The sequence below is a fragment of the Cricetulus griseus genome, chromosome 5 (assembly GCF_003668045.3).
Source record: "Cricetulus griseus strain 17A/GY chromosome 5, alternate assembly CriGri-PICRH-1.0, whole genome shotgun sequence".
In the NCBI taxonomy this organism is placed as follows: domain Eukaryota; kingdom Metazoa; phylum Chordata; class Mammalia; order Rodentia; family Cricetidae; genus Cricetulus; species Cricetulus griseus.
The window spans coordinates 82,534,287-82,557,552 of NC_048598.1; the positions used below are offsets into that span (position 1 = coordinate 82,534,287).

Sequence of the window (23,266 nt, forward strand, 5' to 3'; positions counted from 1 at the left end):
AATGGACCCCTTTCTCAAGTCCTCCCATTAATTCCAAATGGATTAAACTTTTAAGTTAAAAGAAAACAAAGCCATGGAATATTTTGAATACCTAAGAATATGACCTTAGAGATCTTTAAAAATGTAAAACCAATAGACCACAAAGAATACACACATAAGTGTTACAATTTTCACTGGGGCATCGCTAGTCCCTCAAATTACAGCTATCATTCAATGGGCTGCATCAGGAGCTCTGGTTTACCAGAAAGTATCAGTGACAAAAATGAGGAAAAACCAGGAAAAGGTATTTTCAGCACATACAATAAATTTTTAAGTCACATAAAAACTGTGTAATTGGCCGATGGCTCAGCAATTAAGAGCACACACTGTTCTTCCAGAGGACCTGAGTTCTAATCCCAACACCCACAGCAGGTGGTTCACAACTGCCTTCAACTCCAGCTCCAGGGGATCTGACACCCTCTTCTGGCCTATGCAGTTTCCTGCATTTAGGTGCATGTATACATACACACAGAGACACACACACACACACACACAATCAATCTCTCTCTCTCTCTCTCTCTCTCTCTCTCTCTCTCTCTCTCTCTCTCTCTCAATAAATAAATAAAAGAAAAAAACAGAAGCCTTTAAAAGACATTGTCCACACTGTAAACTCAGAAGTTAACAACAGATCTTCAAGGTCCCTGAAAGTTAAGGGTTCTCAGCATTGGCTTTACAATGAATCTTGCAAAGGAGGACTGGCTATATTACAGTTGACTTAAAAGACCGTAAGACCATTCAAGTCAACAAATGAGGACCACTATTGCATGATTAAAAATGTAGCAAGTGCAAAAGCAAAATCCTCACCTCCAATTATCTCCAAATGCAAAAAGCATTAACTCAATAAATCATTTTGATTTTCCAGGCTTAGAAATTGTACTTTGAAAACAATTCACTTTGTGTAAGTAACACAAGCATGTAAAGAGCAAAGGCAGTGTACGTCATGTATGAGTATATGAAAAATTAGTTTTATTTTTGCAGAAAAGACAGAAACAAAAATTCAGGGAGAAAATGTTTGTGTAATTAGAAAGCACATATTACAACAATTTTAGAACAAAAATATGATAAGTAAGTCACTGTGAAAATGCATTACAACATGATTTTCTTAATGAAAAATTTCTATTAAGCCAAACCTTCCCCTTCTACAGAATAAGTGTGTGAGCATGTGATCTCTAAGGATAGAAACACAACTTAATAGTTACCTTGGCAGTATTCTATCGGGGAGCTTGTGTGCTGGAATCGCTACAGGTAACTTTTGCATCTGCCTTGCATAATCAAAAAGCCCTGGTAAATTATGGGAATAAAGCTGAGAAGCTTTACCTGGGAAGAAATAAACACCATGTAAGAGTAAAGTAATAAAAAGCAACGAGGATTTTGAAGATACATAAAGGCCAGACTTACCAGATATTGATAGTAAGCAATTGTTCATCACGTATAACCATGTACACCTGCGGGGGAACAGCTGACAAACAACATACAAAGTTTACAGAGGTTAACACATAATAGGCATGCACACGTGTACACAGTACTATACAAGCTGAATGTCAAGAGACCAGTTCTTTAGTATTAAGATGCATACTCACAACTACATCAAAGGAAGCAAATGGCCAACAAAATCTAAGTTTGAACACAGCATGATTACCTCACCACCCTGTAATGAGGGTCTATGTAACTCCAAAGAGAACAAAAATATTTGAAATAACATCTATTCCTTTCTTTTGGTCCTGGGTTAAATGGTTAAGTCTCTCCTGTGAACTATTCTTAAAGTGTATTATCAAATACATGCACATATATAACGTAGGAAAAAAGGGAACCTAATATAAAACAAGAGACACTGAAAACTAGATTTGTACAGGAGAAAGGCTGCAAGGGACCGTGATGGAAACTTGCAAACTATAAAGGCTGGTTAAGTGGAAGTTGAGAGGAAACATGAGAATCTGTCCACACAGTGTGTGAGAACTGGGGAACAGCTCAACCAGTTTGGTGATATTGGGGCAATATATGTTAAAGGCAGAAAATGGCTGGTCTCACAGAGACTTTTCATCAATATGCATGAGTGGTCTGCACAGAGGCTGCTGGACCAGCAGCATCAGCATGACCTGGGTCTGTTCAGTTATGCTAGTTCTCAGACCTCATTCACACCTATAAAGCAGTTCTGAAGTGGGCCCAACACTCCTAACCAGACCTGCAGGCAACTGTGACAGCCATTTAGGTATGCAATTAGGCTAACCTAATTAGGTTTGTGCGGCAAACATCCTGACTTAACAAACTTGTTGGCTGGGCTTGCTCTGGCAATTCCTACAGGTCTTTCCAAAATGGATTGCGATGAGTGTAGGTAATAGGAAGAACGGAGAGATGATGAAATACATCAAGGTCTAAGGACATTACTATTTTAGATCACCAAGTTATAATAAAATGTAATAGCAGAAGGGAGAAACAAAGCAAAACCATTACTAATATAATTTAAATAAAAATAAAGTGGAAGGCTTGCATTTTACTTATGTGGGAAGTCCATTCATGAAATACTCTCCAGCCAAGCATCAAAAAATATGGAGCATGTACCTATATCTAAATATGTCTTAAATTCCAATTTCAACACGTTTTCTTTTTGCTTGTTTGTTTTTCAAGACAGGGTCTCTCTGTGGCTTTGGAGGCTGTCCTGGAACTAGCTCTAATAGACCAGGCTGGTCTCGAACTCAGAGATCTGCCTGCCTCTGCCTCCCAGGTGCTAGGAATAAAGGCATGTGCCAACACTGCCCAGCTCAACATATATTTTATACTTTATGCTTTTCACTAAAACATTGTAACCAAAGTGGGAGTTTACTGGCACACTGAGGACAAGAGGAAAAGAAGGGGCAAAGACTTATTTTAGACCACACAGCAGTGAACTTGCCTTGGCAGCAGGAAGCTGACTCTTACCTAACTCAGTGTTGACATATGGCAATTTTTATACAAATGCACACTTAGAAGTCCTTCCTAAGTGTCAAACATAGGACAATGTTTCCTAACTACTAATACAGTCATATAGAAAGTGCTAGGACAAAACACAAATGCCTTTCAAATTTTCAGCATGGGGTAATGGGCTGGCATGTATACCTAGTGCTGGATCTTACCACTTAAACAAACAAACAAACAAACAAAAACGAACTAAAGGTCTTCCAGACAATCAATGCTCCCTTCAATCAGTGAGTTAGGCTCTAGGTACAACAATCAGTTTCATGAGAGAACGCAACAGTCAAAAAGGGCAGGTTCAATATTTTACTAGATTCATACTTTCTTGGTGACTATGTGACTTCAGTAAACTTAATTTACTCTTTGTATTCTTATGTGGAAGATAGAGCATGTGGGGCTGGAGAGATGGCTCAGTGGTTAGAAGCACAACCTGCTCTTATGGAGGACCTGGGCTTGATCCTTAGCTCACACATGGCAGCTCACAACCATCTACAACTCCAGTTCTAGGGCATCCAACATCCTCTTTTGGCTTCTGTGGGCCCTAGGCACACGCATGGTGCACAGATGTACATGCAGGCCAAGACACCATACTCATAAATTTTTAAAAAAAAAATTTAAAAGGTTGAGGGGGGTTAGCTCAGTGGTGGAGCCCTTCCTTGCCCAGTATGTGCAAATCTTTGGGGGTTTGGTCTCAGCACCTCAAAAAAGAAAAGATGGCAATGTCCATTTTGAATACCCTGTTATTATTTACAGATTTTTCTCTTTATTTGTAGTGAATTCATACTGCTAAAGAATCAATTATGCATCCCATGGGCACTTCACACCCGATATGTAAAGCTGATGTCCTCATCCCTCTCACACTCCCCTCTCTGAAAACTGCACTTCATGTGTAGTTCTGACAAGGACCTCTCCTGAGTCTCCATATGGAACCTGCCATTTGATGTGGCCAATTCTATCTAATTTTTCTGTCTTACAGTTCCATGTCTGTTTGTCACTAATGATCCACCCAAATATATCTTTTCCACCTCTCACAGGAGGAACTGGTGACATTCACCTTTGTGACCTATACCCTGTGCTCACTCCTAGAGTGATGTCAAAGCATGAGTGCTGGGATCTGTCTTTCATTCACAGTTTTGCTTCCCAAGGGTGGGAACCAAGTCTATGGCTCTGGTTTCAGAGTGCGGCAAACAAATGCTCTTTGAATATCTTATGGATAAAAGGAGTGCCAAAGTATAACTGAAACTTATTTCTAATGTCTTCTTAACTAACAAGAAAAAATACAGGGGATAGCCTACCTGTTCCATTGATGTTTCATGAAGTTCATTGAGATTAAGGGTATAAATGCCCTCTTCAGCACCAAATATCAAGTACTGATCTGAAATAATAGAGACACTTCATAGCTGATTTCTCAATAAACAAGATACTTTTAAAAGGTTTATATCATCTCAAATTCAGTAAGTGTGTTACATCTGAGAAATACTATCATGTTTAAAGTTTTAATACAAAGAAGAAATTAGATACTCTCAAACTAAGTTATATATAAATGTTAGTCTCAGAGCAGTGAGAAAAACTCTGCATGAGGGAGACATGAAGAGTGGCCTGTTAGATTCCTCACTCACCAGAGGGTGTGACTGACTGGCAGAGTCTGCAGCTACTTTTTCTAAAGTTCCCTAAAGAGAGGATCATGTGCAAATAACAGAGTGAAAACCAAGAACTAACTCAGACCGAAAATTATTTTTACGTATGTGGTGGCTTGAGTAAGAATGGCCCCATAGGCTCATATGTTTGAATGCTCAGTCACCAGAGAGTAGAACTGTTTGAAAGGATTAGAAGCATTAGGAGGTGTGACCTTGGAGGAAGTATGTCACAGGGGACCTGGACTCTGAGATTTCAAAAGTCCATTCCAGGCTCTGGCGCTCTCTCTCTCTCTCTCTCTCTCTCTCTCTCTCTCTCTCTCTCTCTCTCTCTCTCTCTCTCTCTCTCCTCTCTGTGGATCTCGGCTACTGCTCCAGTGCCATGCACACTGACATGCTCCCTGCAATGATGATAATGGACTAAACCTCTGAAACCATAATCATGTCCCTAACTAAGAGTTGTTGTCTCTTTACAGCAATAGAATGGTGACTAAAACAATAGACTTTTTTTTTGGGGGGGGGGGACTATTACTGTAAGCCCTAACATAAAAACATAGGATCTGGGGCAGGGAAGGCAGAGGAAACAAAACAAAATGAGATAGAAGCTGAAGATGCAGCTCAGTAGGTAGCGTGCTTGTTTAGCAGGGGCAAAGCCTTGGGTTTGAGCCAGCACCACACAAACTGGACATTGTAGCACAGGCATGTAATCACAGACTTGGGAGGTAGAGACAAGTGGACTAGAAGTTCAGAGTTGAAGATTACCCTAGGCTAACGTCTTGGTCTAAAAACAAACTACACCCACATAACCCAACCCATGTCCTAATCATTGCCTATTAAAAATTTAACTAAAACGTGGGTAGAACAGTGGTTTTCAACCTTCCTAATGCTGTGACCCTTTAAAGCAGTTCCTCATGTTGTAGTGATCCCCGACCATAAAATTAGTTTGTTACTGCTTCATAACTGTAATTTTGCTACTGTTATAAACTGTAATGTAAATATCTGATATGTGATCTCCAAGGGGGTCATGACCCACATACAGGTTGAAAACTACTGTTTTAAAAGATAAGAGAAACTTAGTCAAGGTCCTATTTAACTGTTTTTAAGCTATTAAGATCTTCTTCAGGCTGAGCGAAGTATTCTAATAACCTAGAACATATGAGAACCCCCTACACTGTGCAGCCTTTAGGATTCGTGCTGGCATGGCACCTGTGGTCAGACAGCAGTTGGTTTAAACTAAAGTACTCTAGCATCAGCTGCCTGTGAAGCAACAAATTTGAGTGTCAGATGAAAATATGGATCTTGGATTTGTGGAAGAATACATACATATTTGTTTTCTTATGCATATTCATTTAAGAGTGTTCACTGGTGACTCTGGATATTTCACATAGCTAACGAGAGGGCTGTCAGGATGCCGGTATGAAGAAAGAACACAACGCCATCCTAACTACTCTGAATATGACCCCTTTACAATTTAGAGCTCCTCTGAAACAGTCACTTGACTCTGGGTATTTAGGATCTAAGTTAGCAGTTGTAGCTCTGTGAAAATAACACACTAGGCAGGAGAGGAAGAGACATCTCTGCAGGAAATAAGGGAGGTCTGATGCTGTGCCCACCAGGTAACTCCAGTGAGTCACCTGGAGCAACAGCACAGACAAATATATTTACCTTACATCTATAAAAACAGTAAAACTCTTAGAGACAACCAGAAAATGAGTCAAGTGAAACTCTTTCAGAGCTCTGCTGAAGGAGAGTTAGAAATGGAAGAAAGTGGTACTACCTCTCGTATCTGGGTTTATCCAGGATGTGGCACAGTGGATTTTCAAGGGACAGCCATTAAAAACCTTTGAAAAACATGCTCCCATCTGGAAAAATAAGGACTCATCAACATGACAGTAACAAACAATGGTCCCTAACACAACACATGAAGCATAACTATTTTGTTTTAATATGGGAGATAACAGAGGACAAACTAATAATTAATATCACCCTCAAATTTACAGAAATCAATGTGTCAAGTCAGTCATCCATCTAACTTTTGAAAGAGTGGATCATTTTTCTGGACATCCACAACAAACTTTTTGATAATATTACACAAAGTTTCCTGGCACAACAATTTTGCTGAAGAAAAAAAAATCTCATATTTTATTTCTTTTATCATTTGACAATAAACAAATCAGCACCAATAACCAATTCTGTGTAATAAATAATTTGCCAGTAAGAATCAGAATCTCCTATCAAAACAACATAATATTCTTAGGTAAGGAAAAAATAATAATCTGTACAAAGAAAATGTTCTTGTTTGGTTTCTTGACAAAAATGTCATCATTGAGGTTGAGCATGGTGGTGCACACCTTTAATCCCAGCACTTGGGGCAGAGGCAGGAGGATCTCTGTGAGTTGAGGCCAGCCTGATACCCATAGTGAGATCCAGGATAGGCAGGGCTAACCAGAGAAATCCTGCCTCAAAATTAATTAATTAATTCACTGAATTTCCTATTATAGACTAAGATGCAGGGTTGATTTAAATCCACACATGTACTCAAAACAAAATATACAGACTCATTAAAATGATCAATCTAAGGACAGACAAGATGTCTCAGCAAATAAAAGCATTTTCCTGCAAGCCTGACCTGAGTTTTAGCCCCAGATCCTACATGGTGGAAGGAGAAAACTCACTCCAGGAAACTGGTTTCTGACTTTCAAACCTGTGCTATGACAGCAGTACACATGTACATGTGTGAAACACACACACACACACACACACACACACACACACACACACACACACACACACACCAAATGTAACATTTTCTTTTTAAATGAAAAGAAAAAGCTGAGTGTGATTGTGGTGGATACTGCTTGTAAAGTCAGTGCTGGGGGGCAGGCAGACACAAGAATACACACTGAAAAAATTCCCACTGCAGTTTAAAAACTCAATTATTTGATACTGAGTACTTACATGCACTTTAGGTGTTGGGGGAAGACCATTACTAATGGGCTTCTAGAAAAGGAACATGTGTTATTGTTACTACTATTATTATTATTTTGCTGCCTCTTTGGCAAGAAAATACTGCATTTCAAGCTCATTTCTTAGAATAACATACACAAGTATAGTATCACAAAATAAAACAGCTATCTTTAATTTTTCCTATATTCTTTCCAAAGTTACTTACTGCTCGTTCCCCCTAACCATTGGGGACACATCCTTTCTCTAGGTAATTGTATATACTTATACATAGAACAGCTTTCTGGGCAGTGCTTGTTTTCTGAAGTGCTGCTGGTCATCAAACTCAGGACTTCTCACAGGCCAGGCACTCTACTAACAAAGACTAGTGTTTAAAGAGTCAGTTCTCATCAGGGAGGATAACCAACTCTTGGTGAACAATCACAGCATGAAGGGTTAGACCAGCAGTTCTCAAACTGTGGATCATGACATGACCCCTTTCACTGGGGTCACCTAAGACCATCAGAAAACACAGCTACTTTTGTTATGATTCATAACAGTAACAAAATTATAGTAATGAAGTGGCAAAGAAAATCATTTTAGGGTTGGGGTGACCACAACATAAGGAACTGTACTAAGGGTCACGGCATTAGGAAGGTTGAGAAGCACTGAGTGAGTTAGACTTACATAAAGATCATGATTTGTAATGTGCTACATAAAAATGGATTTAAGTTTAAACAAGGTTACACTTTACCTTTACAAAGTTACCTTTATGATTTAAATAAAATACTATTGCTATAATCAACAGGCTAAAATACCAATATAGTAATTATAGAATACACAATTGCTATGGTTTTGGTCCTTCTCAGTGTGACACTTGTCACACAGTGAGAAAGGACACAAGTGTGAGATGCACAAACATCAACACTTACTGGTACATCCTTCTTCTCTTTTCTGGAGAGGTTTGTGCCTCTATGCTCACTCTGTTGCTGATGTAATGATCCATCTCGCTCACCATTTAGCTGCAAGGAGCTCACGCCATTTCCTTCAATAAGATATGTTTACATATATTGTGAAAGGACTATTTTTTAATGAAAGATTTAATTACGACAATTATTAAATAGGAAAGATCCATTCTGCGTTTGCAATCTGCCACTCAGAACACCTATCCCTGGGGTATTATATATGTTCTTCTAATTCAACCTACTTCTGACATATCAAGTAAAATTAAATATATCTCGTATCTGAGTAAACATTTATTTTCATTAAAAAGAGAAAAATAATAAATTCATAATTGCTTTCAAGAATAGTTACCAAGCAATAGTAACAGTTTTTAAAAGGTTCCTCTGGACAACAGAGAAAACTTCACAGTGATAAAACAGTACCTTCTAGTGCTAAGTTATAGACAATACCTATAAATACCAATTGGTTTTCTAAAGTGATTAAAATTAAAATGGAAGTAGCCTACAACCAGACATGTTTCCTTATTTCTTCAAAGCTTGATTGTGACTTAGATGGCATAGCTAATGATGAAACAGACAGAGCAGTCTCCAAAGGTGGGAATGCTAATGGGATGGAGCTGTAGAGATGGCTCAGTGGCTAAGAGCACCTGCTGGTGCTGCAGAGGACCCAGGTTCAGATCTCAGCACCTGCATGGTGGCTTGCAACTGTCTAACTCCAGTTCCCCCAGATCTGACACCCTCTTCTGGCCTTTACTGGCACCAGGCATGCACGTGAAGCACATACATACCACATACACACACACACACACACACACACACACAGAGAGAGAGAGAGAGAGAGAGAGAGAGAGGAACGTAATAAAAATAGGGGTAAATGTTCCAGGCTGGCTCACAAAGGGTCCTGTCATTGAAACCCAATTGTACCCAGAAGCAAAAAGCAGAAAACATGTCCAAAAGCCATGCTCCTGCTCTCTCTCACACAAAGGACTTTCAATCATCTCGTGGCCAATTCCTTCCCTTCTTTGGAGTCTGTCCTCCACTCTCACCTAAAGCAGCAGGCTTCTGTGGGGGTAATCTGGGGGGAGGTGGTCTAGGTGGAACGTGGGATGGCTTTGCTGGGCTCCCGGATGAGGGACATCTCTTGATTGTTCCTTGATTACCATCCTCAGCAGAATGTGTATCCTGCGGTATGAAGATGGATTTAGGCTGAAATAACACAGAAAAGGAAACCAGTGATTAAGTATAAGTATAAGTATAAGATTTCCTGAAGTAAATAAATAGTATTCCATATCAGAGACTTTCAAACTGTGTTCACTAGAGGAGTGTCAAGAGTGTTTAAGATTCAGGCTATCTTATTACTTAAAAATTATTCTTAAAATGTGCTGAGTTTTTATAGCTATAGGAGGATCGATATGAATTGGTTTCTACTCCTTCTTTTCCAGATTTCCAAGTTCCCACTGTCTGATTTTTTTTTTTTTTTTTTTTTTTTTTTTTTTTTTTTTGCTGTTAGACATTTTCTTAGTGTATATAGCTACTTTGGCTAGGTAAAATGTTAATAATTGGCCCACCCTCCATTTTCTGATGAATTAGTGTCTCATAAGCCTTCTAAAGTAAAAACATTCATGTCTTTCTGATTATACTCCAACTTAACTACATCTCTTGTTGGGTTAATCTAAATTGTCTGTGTTAAAGCGCATTCTTCCAGATTAGGGACAACAGAAGACAGCAATTAAAATACTCATATACTGGAGAACACCAGCACAGTGATACAGGAAGCCTGAGAAACTTCTTGAGAAGACAGCGGCTTGCAGAATTGACCACTTCTTCCACAGGTGTCCTTACGATGCCTACCAAAGTAATATCCACAAACAAGCACAGCACCTTTCATCTACCAGAACTGACATTTTTCTCAAAACACTGTTAGAAGCCAAGACTGGTAAGGCTCCAACTCAAATACAACACAACTTACTTTTTTAACTGAAACTAGTTACACAAAGAAACTCACAGAATAAGTGTACCATACTGCTATCTGTATCCACTCATTTTATACTTCAAAAAGCATGTAAATATGCTCTATACATGTATGAAATTAAACAAAACCCTGTAAAGTAGGATTGCTTTATTAGCCAAGATGACTTTGGTAGGCAAAGGATTAGCTCAGTGCAGAGTACTTCCCTAATGTGCACGAGGGCCCCAAGTTCAATCCCCAAGAGAGCCACAGAAAAGGGGGGTTTTTATCATTACATTTTTCCCCCAAAGCTGCTGTCCTATTTTTGTATTTTTAATTTACAATTATTTTCTGAAAATTAGATGTCTGGGATGATAGTTTATCCTTTGTCCATTCTCAACAATCAGTTAATGTTAAATTACAGATTTTTAAGAAAAAAATCTTATGAAAATATAAGATTTCTAGCTAGGTGGAAATAACACCAATCTAGAAATTATTTCAAAGTATAAATATTTAAAATGTATTACTGAAGTAACTACTGAATCACAATTTTTAAAAATACGAAAGTAAAATCATGTTCTTAGATAATAATCAACTAGTTTTTCTTTGTGGATGAGAAACAAAAGCAAGCTATAGTAATGAAGACAGCAAGCACTCAAGTGGAGAGCAGCAAGTGGAGAGCAGCGCAGTGTGGACAGCGAGCTATAATAACAAGACAGCAAACACTTCAGTGGAGAGCAACAGGGCGTGGACAGGGAGCTATGATAACAAGACAGCAAACATTGCAGAGAAGAGCAATGAGTAGAGTCTGGACAGCAGCGCAGGGTGTGGACAGCGAGTCTGTCTACCTTTGGCGGCAGAGGAGGCGGGACTTTTGCTTTCATGGTTGAACTAAAAACACAGAAAATATAGTCATAATTATAATTATTAAACACAATTATTTTTCAAAGATACAGAAGAAAATTCTTCAGAAACAAATACTATTTTCTAGGCTCATGAAATTTTTTGTAAAATATCATGTAAAACATTCAAATTCTATTGAATGAAACATTCAAAGTCAGTGGGTAGATGTGCATCTTGTTGGTTTCAAATGCTACAAGTGATCCGAAGTGGGAAGATGACCACAATTCTCTTGTTTCAATCAATGGGTAAATAAGGATACAAGCAGCAATTGGGCTGGAGAAACGATAGAAACATAAAACACAGCACACAATATGTCTTGGACTCTTTCCTGTTGTGGTGATAAAAGTCTGACAAAGGGCTTATTCCAGCTACAGTTCAAGCATGTGGCTCATCATGGCAAAATCACGTCAGAATTCAGTCAGTGCTCAGATTGCTTTCTCCATGATACACAGTCAAGGGTTCTCTTACCCGGAAATGACCTCACCCACAGTTAAAAGGGGTCTTCTCACATCAACTAATCTAATCAAGATAATCCATCACACACATAGTCAGAGGCCTGTCTGACAGGCAATCTGGATTTTTCTCAATTCTATGTTTTTAACTACTGTTACAGACTGACTTTCATCTCCTTACTAAATTCACTTATTGATGAAAGAATTCTCAATGTGCTACACATAAAGATATGGCTTTAAAGAGGTCATTAAGGTAAGAATGAAACTATGGGCTTGATGGGAATGAGAATAGGAAGAATGACTGACCTTTGCCCCACTACATACACATATTAAGGAAAGGCCATGTGAAGACACAGATGGAGGCAGGAACTTAACAAGGAGTTCAAGGTCATTCACATGTATATGGCATACTCTTGGCCAACTTGGAATACAAGAGACACTGTCTCAAAAGCCAAGGTTGGCAGCTAAACAACTAGATGGAGGAAACCATCAGACACCAAATAGATCAGCACCTAGATCCTGAATTTCCTAGTCTCTAGAGCTGGAAAGTTTCTGTCTGACCCACCCAGTATAAGGCATTTTTGTGATCCCAATCTGAAGCTGAGTAATCCAAGTGGAACAGAAAAGCAATGGCACAGGGACTGTGGTACAAGCTAAGACAGTGTGATACTTTTATTAAAATTATCACTAAAATTAAGCCACTAGAACTAAGACACAGGTCAAATAAGATCCTTTCTTTTTTACCAAAAAGAGCAACAGAACTTACCGTTTAGGGTCATCATCATCGCCTTCATTGTCTTCTAAGTGAGCCACGTGTCCTCTAAAGAGAGCAGACAGCATCATTAGGTGGTAAGCCTCCCCAGAGCAGCTACAGAAATGCAGAAGGGCTGAATACAGGACAGGACTTCATGTCTACATCTTTGTAGGACAGACTGACAACTAATACTAACAAATCGCATATCACAAAGAAGGGGAAAACAATTTGGATCATCCATGACACAAAGAAAATACTTCAAGCTTAATTAAAAGTTGTAATTACCGCTGATGTAATTCTTCTTCAACAGACTTTAGGAGACTCCTTAAAAGACACAAACAAAATGGAGCATAAGTAAAATGATAGCAAGTATGTTACTTCTATTACTTTATGTTTACCCGTAAGTGTCCTGAATACATTTGCCACACTGATCATTTCTGTGCCACAAAGCTTTATGTTTCAATGAGAAATATCTATTTTTGTTGCTAATGTCTTAAAATGTATCCTAAAGGAAAATAAATTCTAATGCTGACTGAAAATTACTGATTCAAACAGGAGACAACTCAGCATGAAATGCCACAACAAAACTAACAAAACAATTGCAGGGTCAGAGCCAGGGATTTCCAGGACTTAAATTCTACCTAGAACATTACACCTGACACCAGGAATTCTATTTCTTCTTTCTTAAAATAAGGAGTATGACACACTTTGGCAGACTCATGCTCTCAGGCAATCCTGCAAAATGGAACTCAGCATGTTGGCTTTCTGTAGAAGCATGCATGCATGTGCTGTGGACACATGAATATAGCAGCAGTCTGATCTCACAGAGGACACTCACCCACCTCTGGACTGCTCTCCAACGGTGCACAGGCAAACACTTTATGCTTTTGCAAGACCAAGGCTGTGTCAGACCAGTTCTGAGGGTTTTACCAGTAGAAGTGATGTTTAAAAAAGGACTGGAATTTTCAAGAATGAGAGAGAACTAGGGTGATCCTGAACAGGGGCAATTCAGAAGCACAGCCTTCTCCAGACTGCTACAATTACCACAAGAGAAGTATTCTCTCTAAACCTTGTCAGTGTTCTTGGAATCATCACAACACAAAACCCAGAAGGCACGGTTAGCTGTCTACTGTAGGCAATGAGCAGAACTGTCTTACTCATCAAGTACTCTAAGCAGGCTAGCTTGATAAGTTTTTTAAATGACCAGTTATGAATCTGGAATGGCAAATGACACAGAAAAACAATAAACCAATTCCAAGTACTACCATCCCTAGAAAGAGAAACTGAGGTGTGGTGGTTCAATAGTATCCTATTAACTGTGACACTCTTCCAGGACCAGCTCTAAGCAATAGGAACTTATGCCAAAAGAGGGCAAAATTGGCTTGAAGCAGGATCCTGCAGGCACCTCTGCAGGCCCTGTGGCCTTGGCTAAGTTACTTTCATTTGAATGCTATGCTTAGTTCCTTGTATGTAAAGTGGGAATTACACTAGTACAGAAAGTGTGTGAGGCAGCAGCAACTGGGCAAGAGAAGGCCCTTACTGGCTCAAGACCCAGGAAGCACTCCATTCCATGTTCTCAAGGGGTTCATTGGAGAAACACTCGACCAGATTAGATCCTAGAGAAACCTGTCTCCTATAGGAAGGTCTGCAAGGTCCCAGTGTCTGCAGAAGACATAACTTTTTCTACTCTTCTCTCTGCTGCTATATTCTAGAAACTACTCAATATGTGATATAACAGATTAAATGAAGTAGAAGACATTAAAAACTCAGCTATCTTTCAAGTAGTGTGAAGGAAATGTGAAAAAGAGAAAACAATGCCATTCCTAAGTATCATTACTTTGTCAGAGAAAAACTAGCTCTTTTCATAAGACTACTGCCTCTTCTGGACCCAACAGTTTGCTGGACTGCAAAGGTGTGGCTGTGGTTACTTGCTCCAATCATGTGAGAATCATGGCAGTACTGTCGAGAAGGAGCTGAAGAGGAGTCATTTGAGCTGGTCCTTTAGGGGGAGGTCTTAAAACTGTACAAAACATGTATTTTATTAAAGATGAATATATATTTTTATGTTAAAATAAACATCTTGGGGGAAATTCTTTAATTTTCCAGTACCAAAAAGCTACACTAGCCACAGGAAGTCCTTAGCATGTGGTGCTGCAAAGGGACCCTAGACTAACCATTTGAGAAGTGCAGCCTTACCTAGTTGAGCCCGGTCTCTCTGGGCGATAGCGGACTATCATATTGTTCCAGAAGATAGGAAGCCAGTGGGGCAGCAAATGCCTGCAATTCTATCACTAGCCTGAGATACATAGTGAACAGGCAGTCATAAACAAACAAGTGAAAAATGCTTTTTTTTAGCATGTGGCAGTATTTTTATTTATTTAGGCATTAGAATTTGAAAATAATTAGGAAGATTGTTTACATATAGTTTTACCTTCTGTTACCACAGACAATGGGATTTACATGGCATTGTGGCTTTGGGTGGGGGGGTGTAGGGAGGGGATGCTTTCTGCAGCCCAGGCTGACCTCAAACTTATGTAATTGAAGATAGCCATGAACTTCTGATCCTGCCTCCACTTCCTGAGTGCTGGGCTAACAGGTGTGACCCAGCACATCCATTTTTGGTTTGTGTGTCTATGTGTGTGTGTGTTCATGTGTATGGGTGTGTGTGTGGTATTGAGGATGCACAGAGGGCTCTGTGAAGGCCAGTGGGCACCCTAATGACTGAGCTATACCCCAGCTCTGACTCTCTGCTTCTGAAGTGAGGCTCTTACAGGAAGTTCTCTGACAATAGCACTTCTATTCATTTATTTCCAAGTTTCTTACTATCTCTTACTATGGAATAAGGTAGTTTGCTGACAAGTTATATAGTTCATAAAGTCATATAAAGGACATGCGGCTGACTTTTGTCTTTACAACAGAGAAAATGAGACACAGCTTAGTTTGCAAAGTGATCCAGTACAGTACCTATAGCTGATAGCTCTGGAGAATATAGGACCCTGAGCTACTCACCAGGCCCTGCGCTGTGCAAGAATAAAGCCATTTGAACTCAGTTATTAAGGGATTTTGCTAATAGAACTGAATTACTATCAAAACGATGGAAAATTTGATGAAAAAAAAACTAAACTGGAGCATGTATGAATGCAGAGAAACTGATTTGGGAGAAGTCTGAAACTGCCTTCAAGCATCCAGCACATCTGAGTTAGCAAAGGGGTCATGCGGCACGTTACAGTCTTACACAGTTGCCAGGCTGACTCAAAACAACCTGTGTATGCACTTCCCTGACTGCATACAAAAGCAAAAAAACTTGGTATTTCTCTAAAACTGAAGAGCAGCTTTATCTACTTCCTAACATAAATGACATTTACTCAGTAGCTATTTACACATAAAGACAATTAGTAATTGCCTACTAAGCCCTGTGGATACTAAACATTTCATCATGCGAAGAGGAAGGTATTATTATAATCCTCATTTTACCAGAGGTAATGGTAGTCAATTGCTCACAGAAAGAGCTGATGTAAGCTGGGCACTGCACTGGCTGCTAGAGTAGTTTGCTGGGGGAACTACTACTCGACCCACGCTCTACTTCTATACAAAAACAGTTATCTTTACAACTCTGCTCTACGTTACAAGCAAAACCAGACATAGTTTGGTTTTCTTTTCAAAATAACTGCTTTGATAGATTTAAAAAAGAAAAAAAAAAAAACTCAAAAGAACTCACTCCAGTTACACCAGAATTCAAAAGAAAAGGTGTTACCTGGGTTATAGTTATAGCACATGCCTTCTGTTATGGAAAGCGAAGTCCGTGTAACAAACTACAGTTCCTGAGGGATCTGGACTAGGCAGGAACCCATCGAGGATTCCGTCTACCTGACCCCTTCAGAGAAAGCAGGTGCTGACTTTGAAAGTGCTGCCTAGCAGCAGGACTATAGCAGATATGTCAATACAGTAAGAGAAGTGCTACAACCATGCTCATGTCACGTGTACGTATACACCTACACACAAAACACAGCCAGAACTAAGACTTTTGGCCAACCTACCTTGCCAATGACTCGTTATATAGAATACAGTTCCTTAAGCAGGGATCCAATTCATCAAAAAATGAAGGGTGGGCAAATTATTAACATTTTACCTAGTCAAAGTAGCTATACACACTGAGAAAATGTCTAACAATTAAAAAATAAATCAGACAATGGGAACTGGGAAATCTGGAAAAGCATTTATAGCTGTATTATTTTGCATTTTGTGAGCACATTAATTTTAAATAAAAGGGTAAGTGATATATAGTCAGCAAATTATTCAGCCTCTTTAGGTACATGAATTTGGTTGTAACAGGTTCTTAGAACCAATGACATTGTTAGAAAACATTTTAATTAAATTTTTAAAATTCACTATCCCACAACTTATATAGCAATTACAGTTTAGGTAAAACTACTTTATTTTTAACCAAGGGAATTTTATACTTATCTTCCACTTTAAGAAAGACAAGAGGGCCGGGTGTTGGTGGCACACACCTTTAATCCCAGCACTCGGGAGGCAGAGGCAGGCGGATCTCTGTGAGTTCGAGGCCAGCCTGGTCTCCAGAGCGAGTGCCAGGATAGGCTCCAAAGCTACACAGAGAAATCCTGTTTCGAAAAAACAAACAAACAAAAAAGAAGGAAAGAAAGACAAGAGGCTACTCAATGGTGTACATCTTTAATTCCAGTACTTAGGAGGCAGAGGTAAGGCAGAGGCAGGAGGATCTCTGGAAGTTTGAGGCCAGCCAGGACTCTATGGTGAGACCTTACCTCAAAATATATATACATGAATAAATAAACCAAAAGAAGAAAAACAGAGGCTAATAAATAATGACCAATTCTTAATATTTTATATTTAATTAAAACTCACATTTAAAAAACTGTATTTCTTTAACTTTTCATTCAAAGCCTTTTCTTTGTACTGCAAAGGGTACTAAGATAGGAAAACAAATGAAGTGCTCAGATTATAAGAAAAAGGAGAAAGACATGATTTTCAGTACTATCAATCAAACTAAGGTACCTGTCATTAATTACTATTTTTCAACTGCTTAAAGTATGGGAACAGATGTCTCAGCTCTCTAGTGTAAGACTGAAATTTTAAGTTTAATGTAATATGTATATTCATTCACAGAATACTTTGGTAATTTAAATATTCCCTTACAAATATATGAAATCAGAAAATAAGAAGGTAGGAAGGGCAGTCTTGACCTTGGGTTTTAAACTGTGGCTTATGATGAACTTACAGAAGTTTGTAAATTATCTAAATAAACAGTGCTTTTGGTACCCAGTGCCTGGTACAGAGTAGGTATTACTAGCTGTTACATTTATTTCTCATGTGAAATAACTTTCAGGAGTTCATATCTATTTTTATTGCTAGTGTTCTTTAAAAGATTATCAGAGCTAAACTTAAGATGAGGATTTCTAAGCAATATGAATAATCCTGCTGTTTTCAGTGACCAGCACATCAGGGATATGAACCAAGCAAGCTTTGCAGACAGTAAACAGGTCAACTTTAGAAGCAATCAGCTTCTAATGCAGACTCATGGTAGCAGAAGTATACTGTAACCAGGAAGACCTGAAGATTAGGTTAGAAGAAAATGTTTGAGCTGATCCTCCCAGAGGATGCTGACTATATACAGATGGACAGTAGACAGACTGTGGAAAAGACAAGGGCACACTGCACAGCATCTGTCAGCTCAATCCAATGTACTCCCTTAAATATTAAATATAAAATATAATATCAGAGACAATTACTTTCAATTTAAATTTTAAAAGAACTTACTTGTTTCCACCTAAAAAGTAACTACTTTGGTGTCCTTGTCCATATTCTAATTGTAGATCCTGATGACATAAAGCAGAACATTTAGCACAGCATTATAGCAGTCACTACAAACTAATACATACTATTTTAAAACGACAGCCCCAAGCCCCAAATAAATCTGTATTGCTATATATTGTTAAAAAGAAGGCATGGTGGCACTTTCAAAAATAAGATAGAAGTCTGTAGTACTCATTTCAGTTATGTAAGTATTTTTCTGGGAATTTTTCCAAATGACAGCTACAAGTTTCATTTGTGACTATTGTTATTATAATTAGTATTTGTAAAACTCAGCTTGTAAAAAGATAAAAGCTGAAATGAAGTATTATCAAGCTACAATGAAGCAAAAAAGAACAGAATGAACAACACAAACCATCTGAGTTTGACTTTGTAAGCATGCTGTGGAATGACCGTGTATATATACACATTCACATATTTCTACTGCTGTTCATGCAGGGGATAAACATACACACATAAAGCTGGGCACTACTGAAGACGTGAGGTATGCATGGGATCTTGTACAAGCCTGGAAATTGCACTGAAGGAGCTTTGGAAGATTTTAAAGTTAAAATAGCTAAGTTTAAAATGAATATGGAGAACTCCTTGACTATGCTGCTGGTTGCAGAGAGCAAGGAATTAAAATCCAGAAGAATGAGCAATATACAGTCTCCACTAAAACACCACCTTGAGAAAATGTACCATTCAACAATCATAGCAAGAACCAAGCTGTCTTCCCCTCTTTTAAAAAAGCACTGTACTCCAATCACTGTTACAAAGAATCTCCTTTCAAAGTAACATTACATGTGTGACTGGGGCTCTAGAGAGGTCACCTTGGGACAACTTCCCAAGGTCACAGACCGCAATAATGTCTCCACAGAGTTTACCACACAGATCTCCTCAGCACTTATACTGAATGTTAATATCTCCAAGTTTTTTACAGCAGTCCGGGCCATGAACTCTCAAACATTGAGAAAAAGGCCAAATCTGCCTTCCTTTCAGCCATGGTCGAACACAGCAACAGACACACAAACTGTGCTCTGAGTAACAAACACTTGTTCAAATGCCACCTCTTTTCTTTCCGGAAAACAAACACTTCCCCAGGGTAAAGATACGCAGAATCACAAACATCCCAAATCTAGAAATCTAAGATTAGAACAAAATTCCATGCAACACACTGTACTTTAAAATTAACTTCAAGGTCTGTCCAAAAAATATCTGTTGAAAATCAAAATACAGATTTAGATAATGTTCAAATTTTGTCCTGTTTAAAATATTTGTGTTTAGGTGTGCATATAGTAACTGTTCTTTACCAATGACAGCAAAGATAACACAGCATAAATGAAAGAGATCAATAAACTGTTACACTGGTGTCAAATGAAATTCTAATGAAAAAGGATGCATATCTCCCTAACGTAGAACATATCTTAATATGACCAAATAATCAAGTCACAAGGCTGCAAATATTATTTCATTTTCCAGATTTAGTGATCTTGACTTTATACTTTATTCACCAGAATTCAGCTAATAAAGTACCCATCTCCATGGATGCTTCTAAGTTCAAGCCTATTCTTATCAGGTACAGAAGAACAAACTCTCTAGCCAAAGAACCAAAAAACAGCTTTAGCCATAGAATTTCATAGCCATTTATTTAAACAGCAGATTCACAAGCATAGATAAGTGCAGAGTGGATGATACCTTCACAAGCATACATATGTGCAGAGTGGATGATGTCTTCACAAAAATACATATGTGCAGAGTGTCAAAAACATAAAAATGTGCACAATGTATAATGTCTTCCCAAGCATGCATATATATATATGTATATATACATATATATATATGCAGAGTGGATGATACCTTCACAAATATATATAACATATATGCAGAGTGGATATCTCCAAATGGATATCTCCAAAAGAATACACATGTGCAGACTGTATGGTGTCTTCAGAAGCATATATATATATATATGAGAAGTGTCAAAAGAACAAAAACACACTGGATGAAGTCTTCAAAACAATACATATGAGGACAGAGTGTCAAAAGCACAAAAACTGTTGTATGTGCTATGTAAGTCCATGAAAATAAAATGTCTCACAATGACTAAAGGTCAGAGAGTTCAGAGATATTTTTACTCATTCACATTTAAAAGACAGGATGTTTGACATAAGATGTAGTTATAAGATATTCAGCCTAGACAAAAGGATACTTCACGCTAGGGTATGGTTACCTGATGTTCTGAGATGTGAGGAGGTAATAACATTTGTCTGTTCTGTGTATCATAATAAAGAAGTCTTTTGCCATCCCTCCTTTTGAATTGGGGTATTTGTGGGCTATGAGAAATAAATTTGGACATATCACAGTATTCACTGCATGCCCTCCTGATTCTATTTCTATCTTAATCCTCACCCTTCCCTCTAAGTATGGACAAACAAGCCAGATGGGACCCCAAGGATGTAGAGAATAGATAATGTCTTCAAAAGCATACATATGTGCAGAGTGGATGATGTCTTCTGTTGATGTGTAGGAATGTCCATTTAGCTGAGAGATTACAATCAACAGCAGGTTGACAACAATAACCAGGAAATGAAATTCAGTCAATGTCAAGAGTATATTTAAAGTAAAGAGAATTGTTCAAACTAACAAAAGAGATATTTTACTAGAAAATCAAGCAGAGACGCATATACGTTCAGGCCAACAGAGTATGCAAGTTGTAGGTACACCCAAGTCTGATGATTAACCCAAGTCTCTAGTCTACAAGACAAGCTAAAACTGAAAGGGGCTATTCTTCATTCATTATTTCTCTCCTGGAATAAGTTACATTGCAATAACCATATGGACCATCAAGATGGTTCAGCGAGTTAGGATTCCTGGCACCAAGCCTGACTACCTGAGTTTAAATGCCAGAACCAACATGTGTAGGGGAGAAATGATGCCTAAAGGTTGTCCTCTGACCTCTACTCTCAATATGGTGTGTCCCACACATGCACACATCAAGCACGACACAGTAATAATAATTTTACGAAAAGAATTTGAAAGCTAGAAAAATGCCAGCAAAATTATGCGTAGAAAGCACTCAAAATAATCAAGGTGATGGTATTGCTTGGCTATCTTTGATCATCTAAATCAGAATGTACTTGAGCATGCAAGCATGGGAAAAAAAAACAAAAAACAAAAAACATGGAACAACTTAGGAGAGATTCAACCTGGGGACTCAAACAACAGTCGAGACTGTTACTCTAGCACATACTAAAGAACTTTATGGGAGAGAAAGTCCTAATTTGAGTGGTTCCTTTCACTGAGGGGCAGGGAAGGCTACTTTTAAATATAGGGAGGAGATTCTAAGAAGACAAAAAAGAGCTAAGAAAGGCCAAAGGAAAGGGAGGACATACATACTCAGTCTTAATACAGTTTTTCTATTTTAGGTCACCTTGGAAGAGCACAGTCTATACCAGATGGGAAAACAGTAGGAAATCAACAGAATTGAGAGCACTGGACATGGACAGGGACACAAACACACCAAGAAAAAAGCAGATGAGAATATTTTTCTTCATTTCAAAGAGAGAGAGAGAGAGAGAGAGAGAGAGAGAGAGAGAGAGAGAGAGAGAGAGAATATTATGGCAGGAGTACGAACAGCTAGTAAAATCCTTTTCAATATGGAAGATGATGTGAAGAAATAAGCTGGGAATTAATCCAAGATAATAAAAAAGTATTTCTTTTAAAGTCAGAAAAAGCAGGCCAAGTTGGAACACAGTCTGTTAACTGATCCCAATTAGCTGACGAAGACTGAAGGCCCATATCTGAAAAACATAAATCCCATACTGAATCTCAGAAGGGTGGTCAGTTACAATATTATTCTTTATGCCATCTCCTAAGAGTTAGCCTGGAGTTTTAGCATGGGCACAGTGGTACACACCTACAATCTGAGCACTTGTGACATGGAGGCAGGTGTGTCTTGAGTTCAAGGCCAGCTTAACTCTATACAGAGAGGAACTATCTCCAAACAAAATAAAACAGAACAAAATAGTAACCAAACAACCTCAAAAACCAAAAATAGCATTTTATTATTAACTTTCAATGAATTATCAGAAATCAGTGAGTAAAATTAGGTATGTTATTAAAATAAACAGCAACAGCTGTAACAGATTTGAAATATAATCTTTTAATCTCAAGATAATATTTTGTAGATCACACAGACCCATTTTATGATTACAGACAAAATTTTTACCATTCAATTATTGCTTCTATGACTTTTAGTAATGTCGGCAGATTTCAAAATTCAGACTAGTGCTGTAAAGACCCAAACCTGACATGCCATTCCTCTGTTATATAAAATGTTTGGTTCTTTCACAATTACTCTTGGGTAGCAAAAAAAATTGAGGGTATAATACTTGAAATTCATTTACACAATCCTAAAGTGAATACTCTCAGAACTTAGAAACAGCTGCTAACCTGGCCTGTTTAGGCAGCAAGATAAAGGTATCACCTTCTTTCTGGGTTCCCCAAATCCCATGCCATCATCTTGGTGTCAGCTGACCACTAGGAGGGGAGCCAGGCATTCTGGGTTCACTGGGAGTTTGGTGGCTAGCAACAAGTTTTTCATCTTTTAAGAGAAAATCTCCTATAGACCAGCTTGGTTCTGAAAGCTTTGTGCAGCTGAAGAGAACATGGAACTCCTGATGGTCTTCCTGCCTCCACCTTCCACTGCTAAGAGTATAGGTATGTGCCAGCATTCCTAAATAAACATTTATGAGAGCTCAGATGTATGGATTCCTCACACTCACTTGGACAACTATTAGCACAACTAGAAAAGAAAAACAGACAAAAGAAAATGCAGTACGAGGTGGCAC

General features: G+C 38.4%; 1 protein-coding gene across 4 annotated transcripts in view; it reads right to left on the reverse strand.

Annotated features, from left to right (window-relative positions):
* Positions 1–23,266, reverse strand: part of Map4k3 (mitogen-activated protein kinase kinase kinase kinase 3) — a 141,008-nt gene that overhangs the window by 15,980 nt on the left and 101,762 nt on the right. For all 4 annotated transcript variants that reach the window (XM_027417889.2, XM_027417890.2, XM_027417888.2 and 1 more), the window contains 11 exons: positions 18,381–18,439; positions 12,870–12,908; positions 12,597–12,650; positions 11,324–11,366; positions 9,574–9,733; positions 8,498–8,610; positions 7,581–7,622; positions 6,400–6,484; positions 4,284–4,363; positions 1,438–1,498; positions 1,239–1,356 (listed from right to left, as the gene is read on the reverse strand). In XM_027417889.2, coding sequence (XP_027273690.1) covers positions 1,239–1,356; positions 1,438–1,498; positions 4,284–4,363; positions 6,400–6,484; positions 7,581–7,622; positions 8,498–8,610; positions 9,574–9,733; positions 11,324–11,366; positions 12,597–12,650; positions 12,870–12,908; positions 18,381–18,439 — 854 coding nt within the window. The remainder of the gene's footprint in view (positions 1–1,238; positions 1,357–1,437; positions 1,499–4,283; positions 4,364–6,399; positions 6,485–7,580; positions 7,623–8,497; positions 8,611–9,573; positions 9,734–11,323; positions 11,367–12,596; positions 12,651–12,869; positions 12,909–18,380; positions 18,440–23,266) is intronic.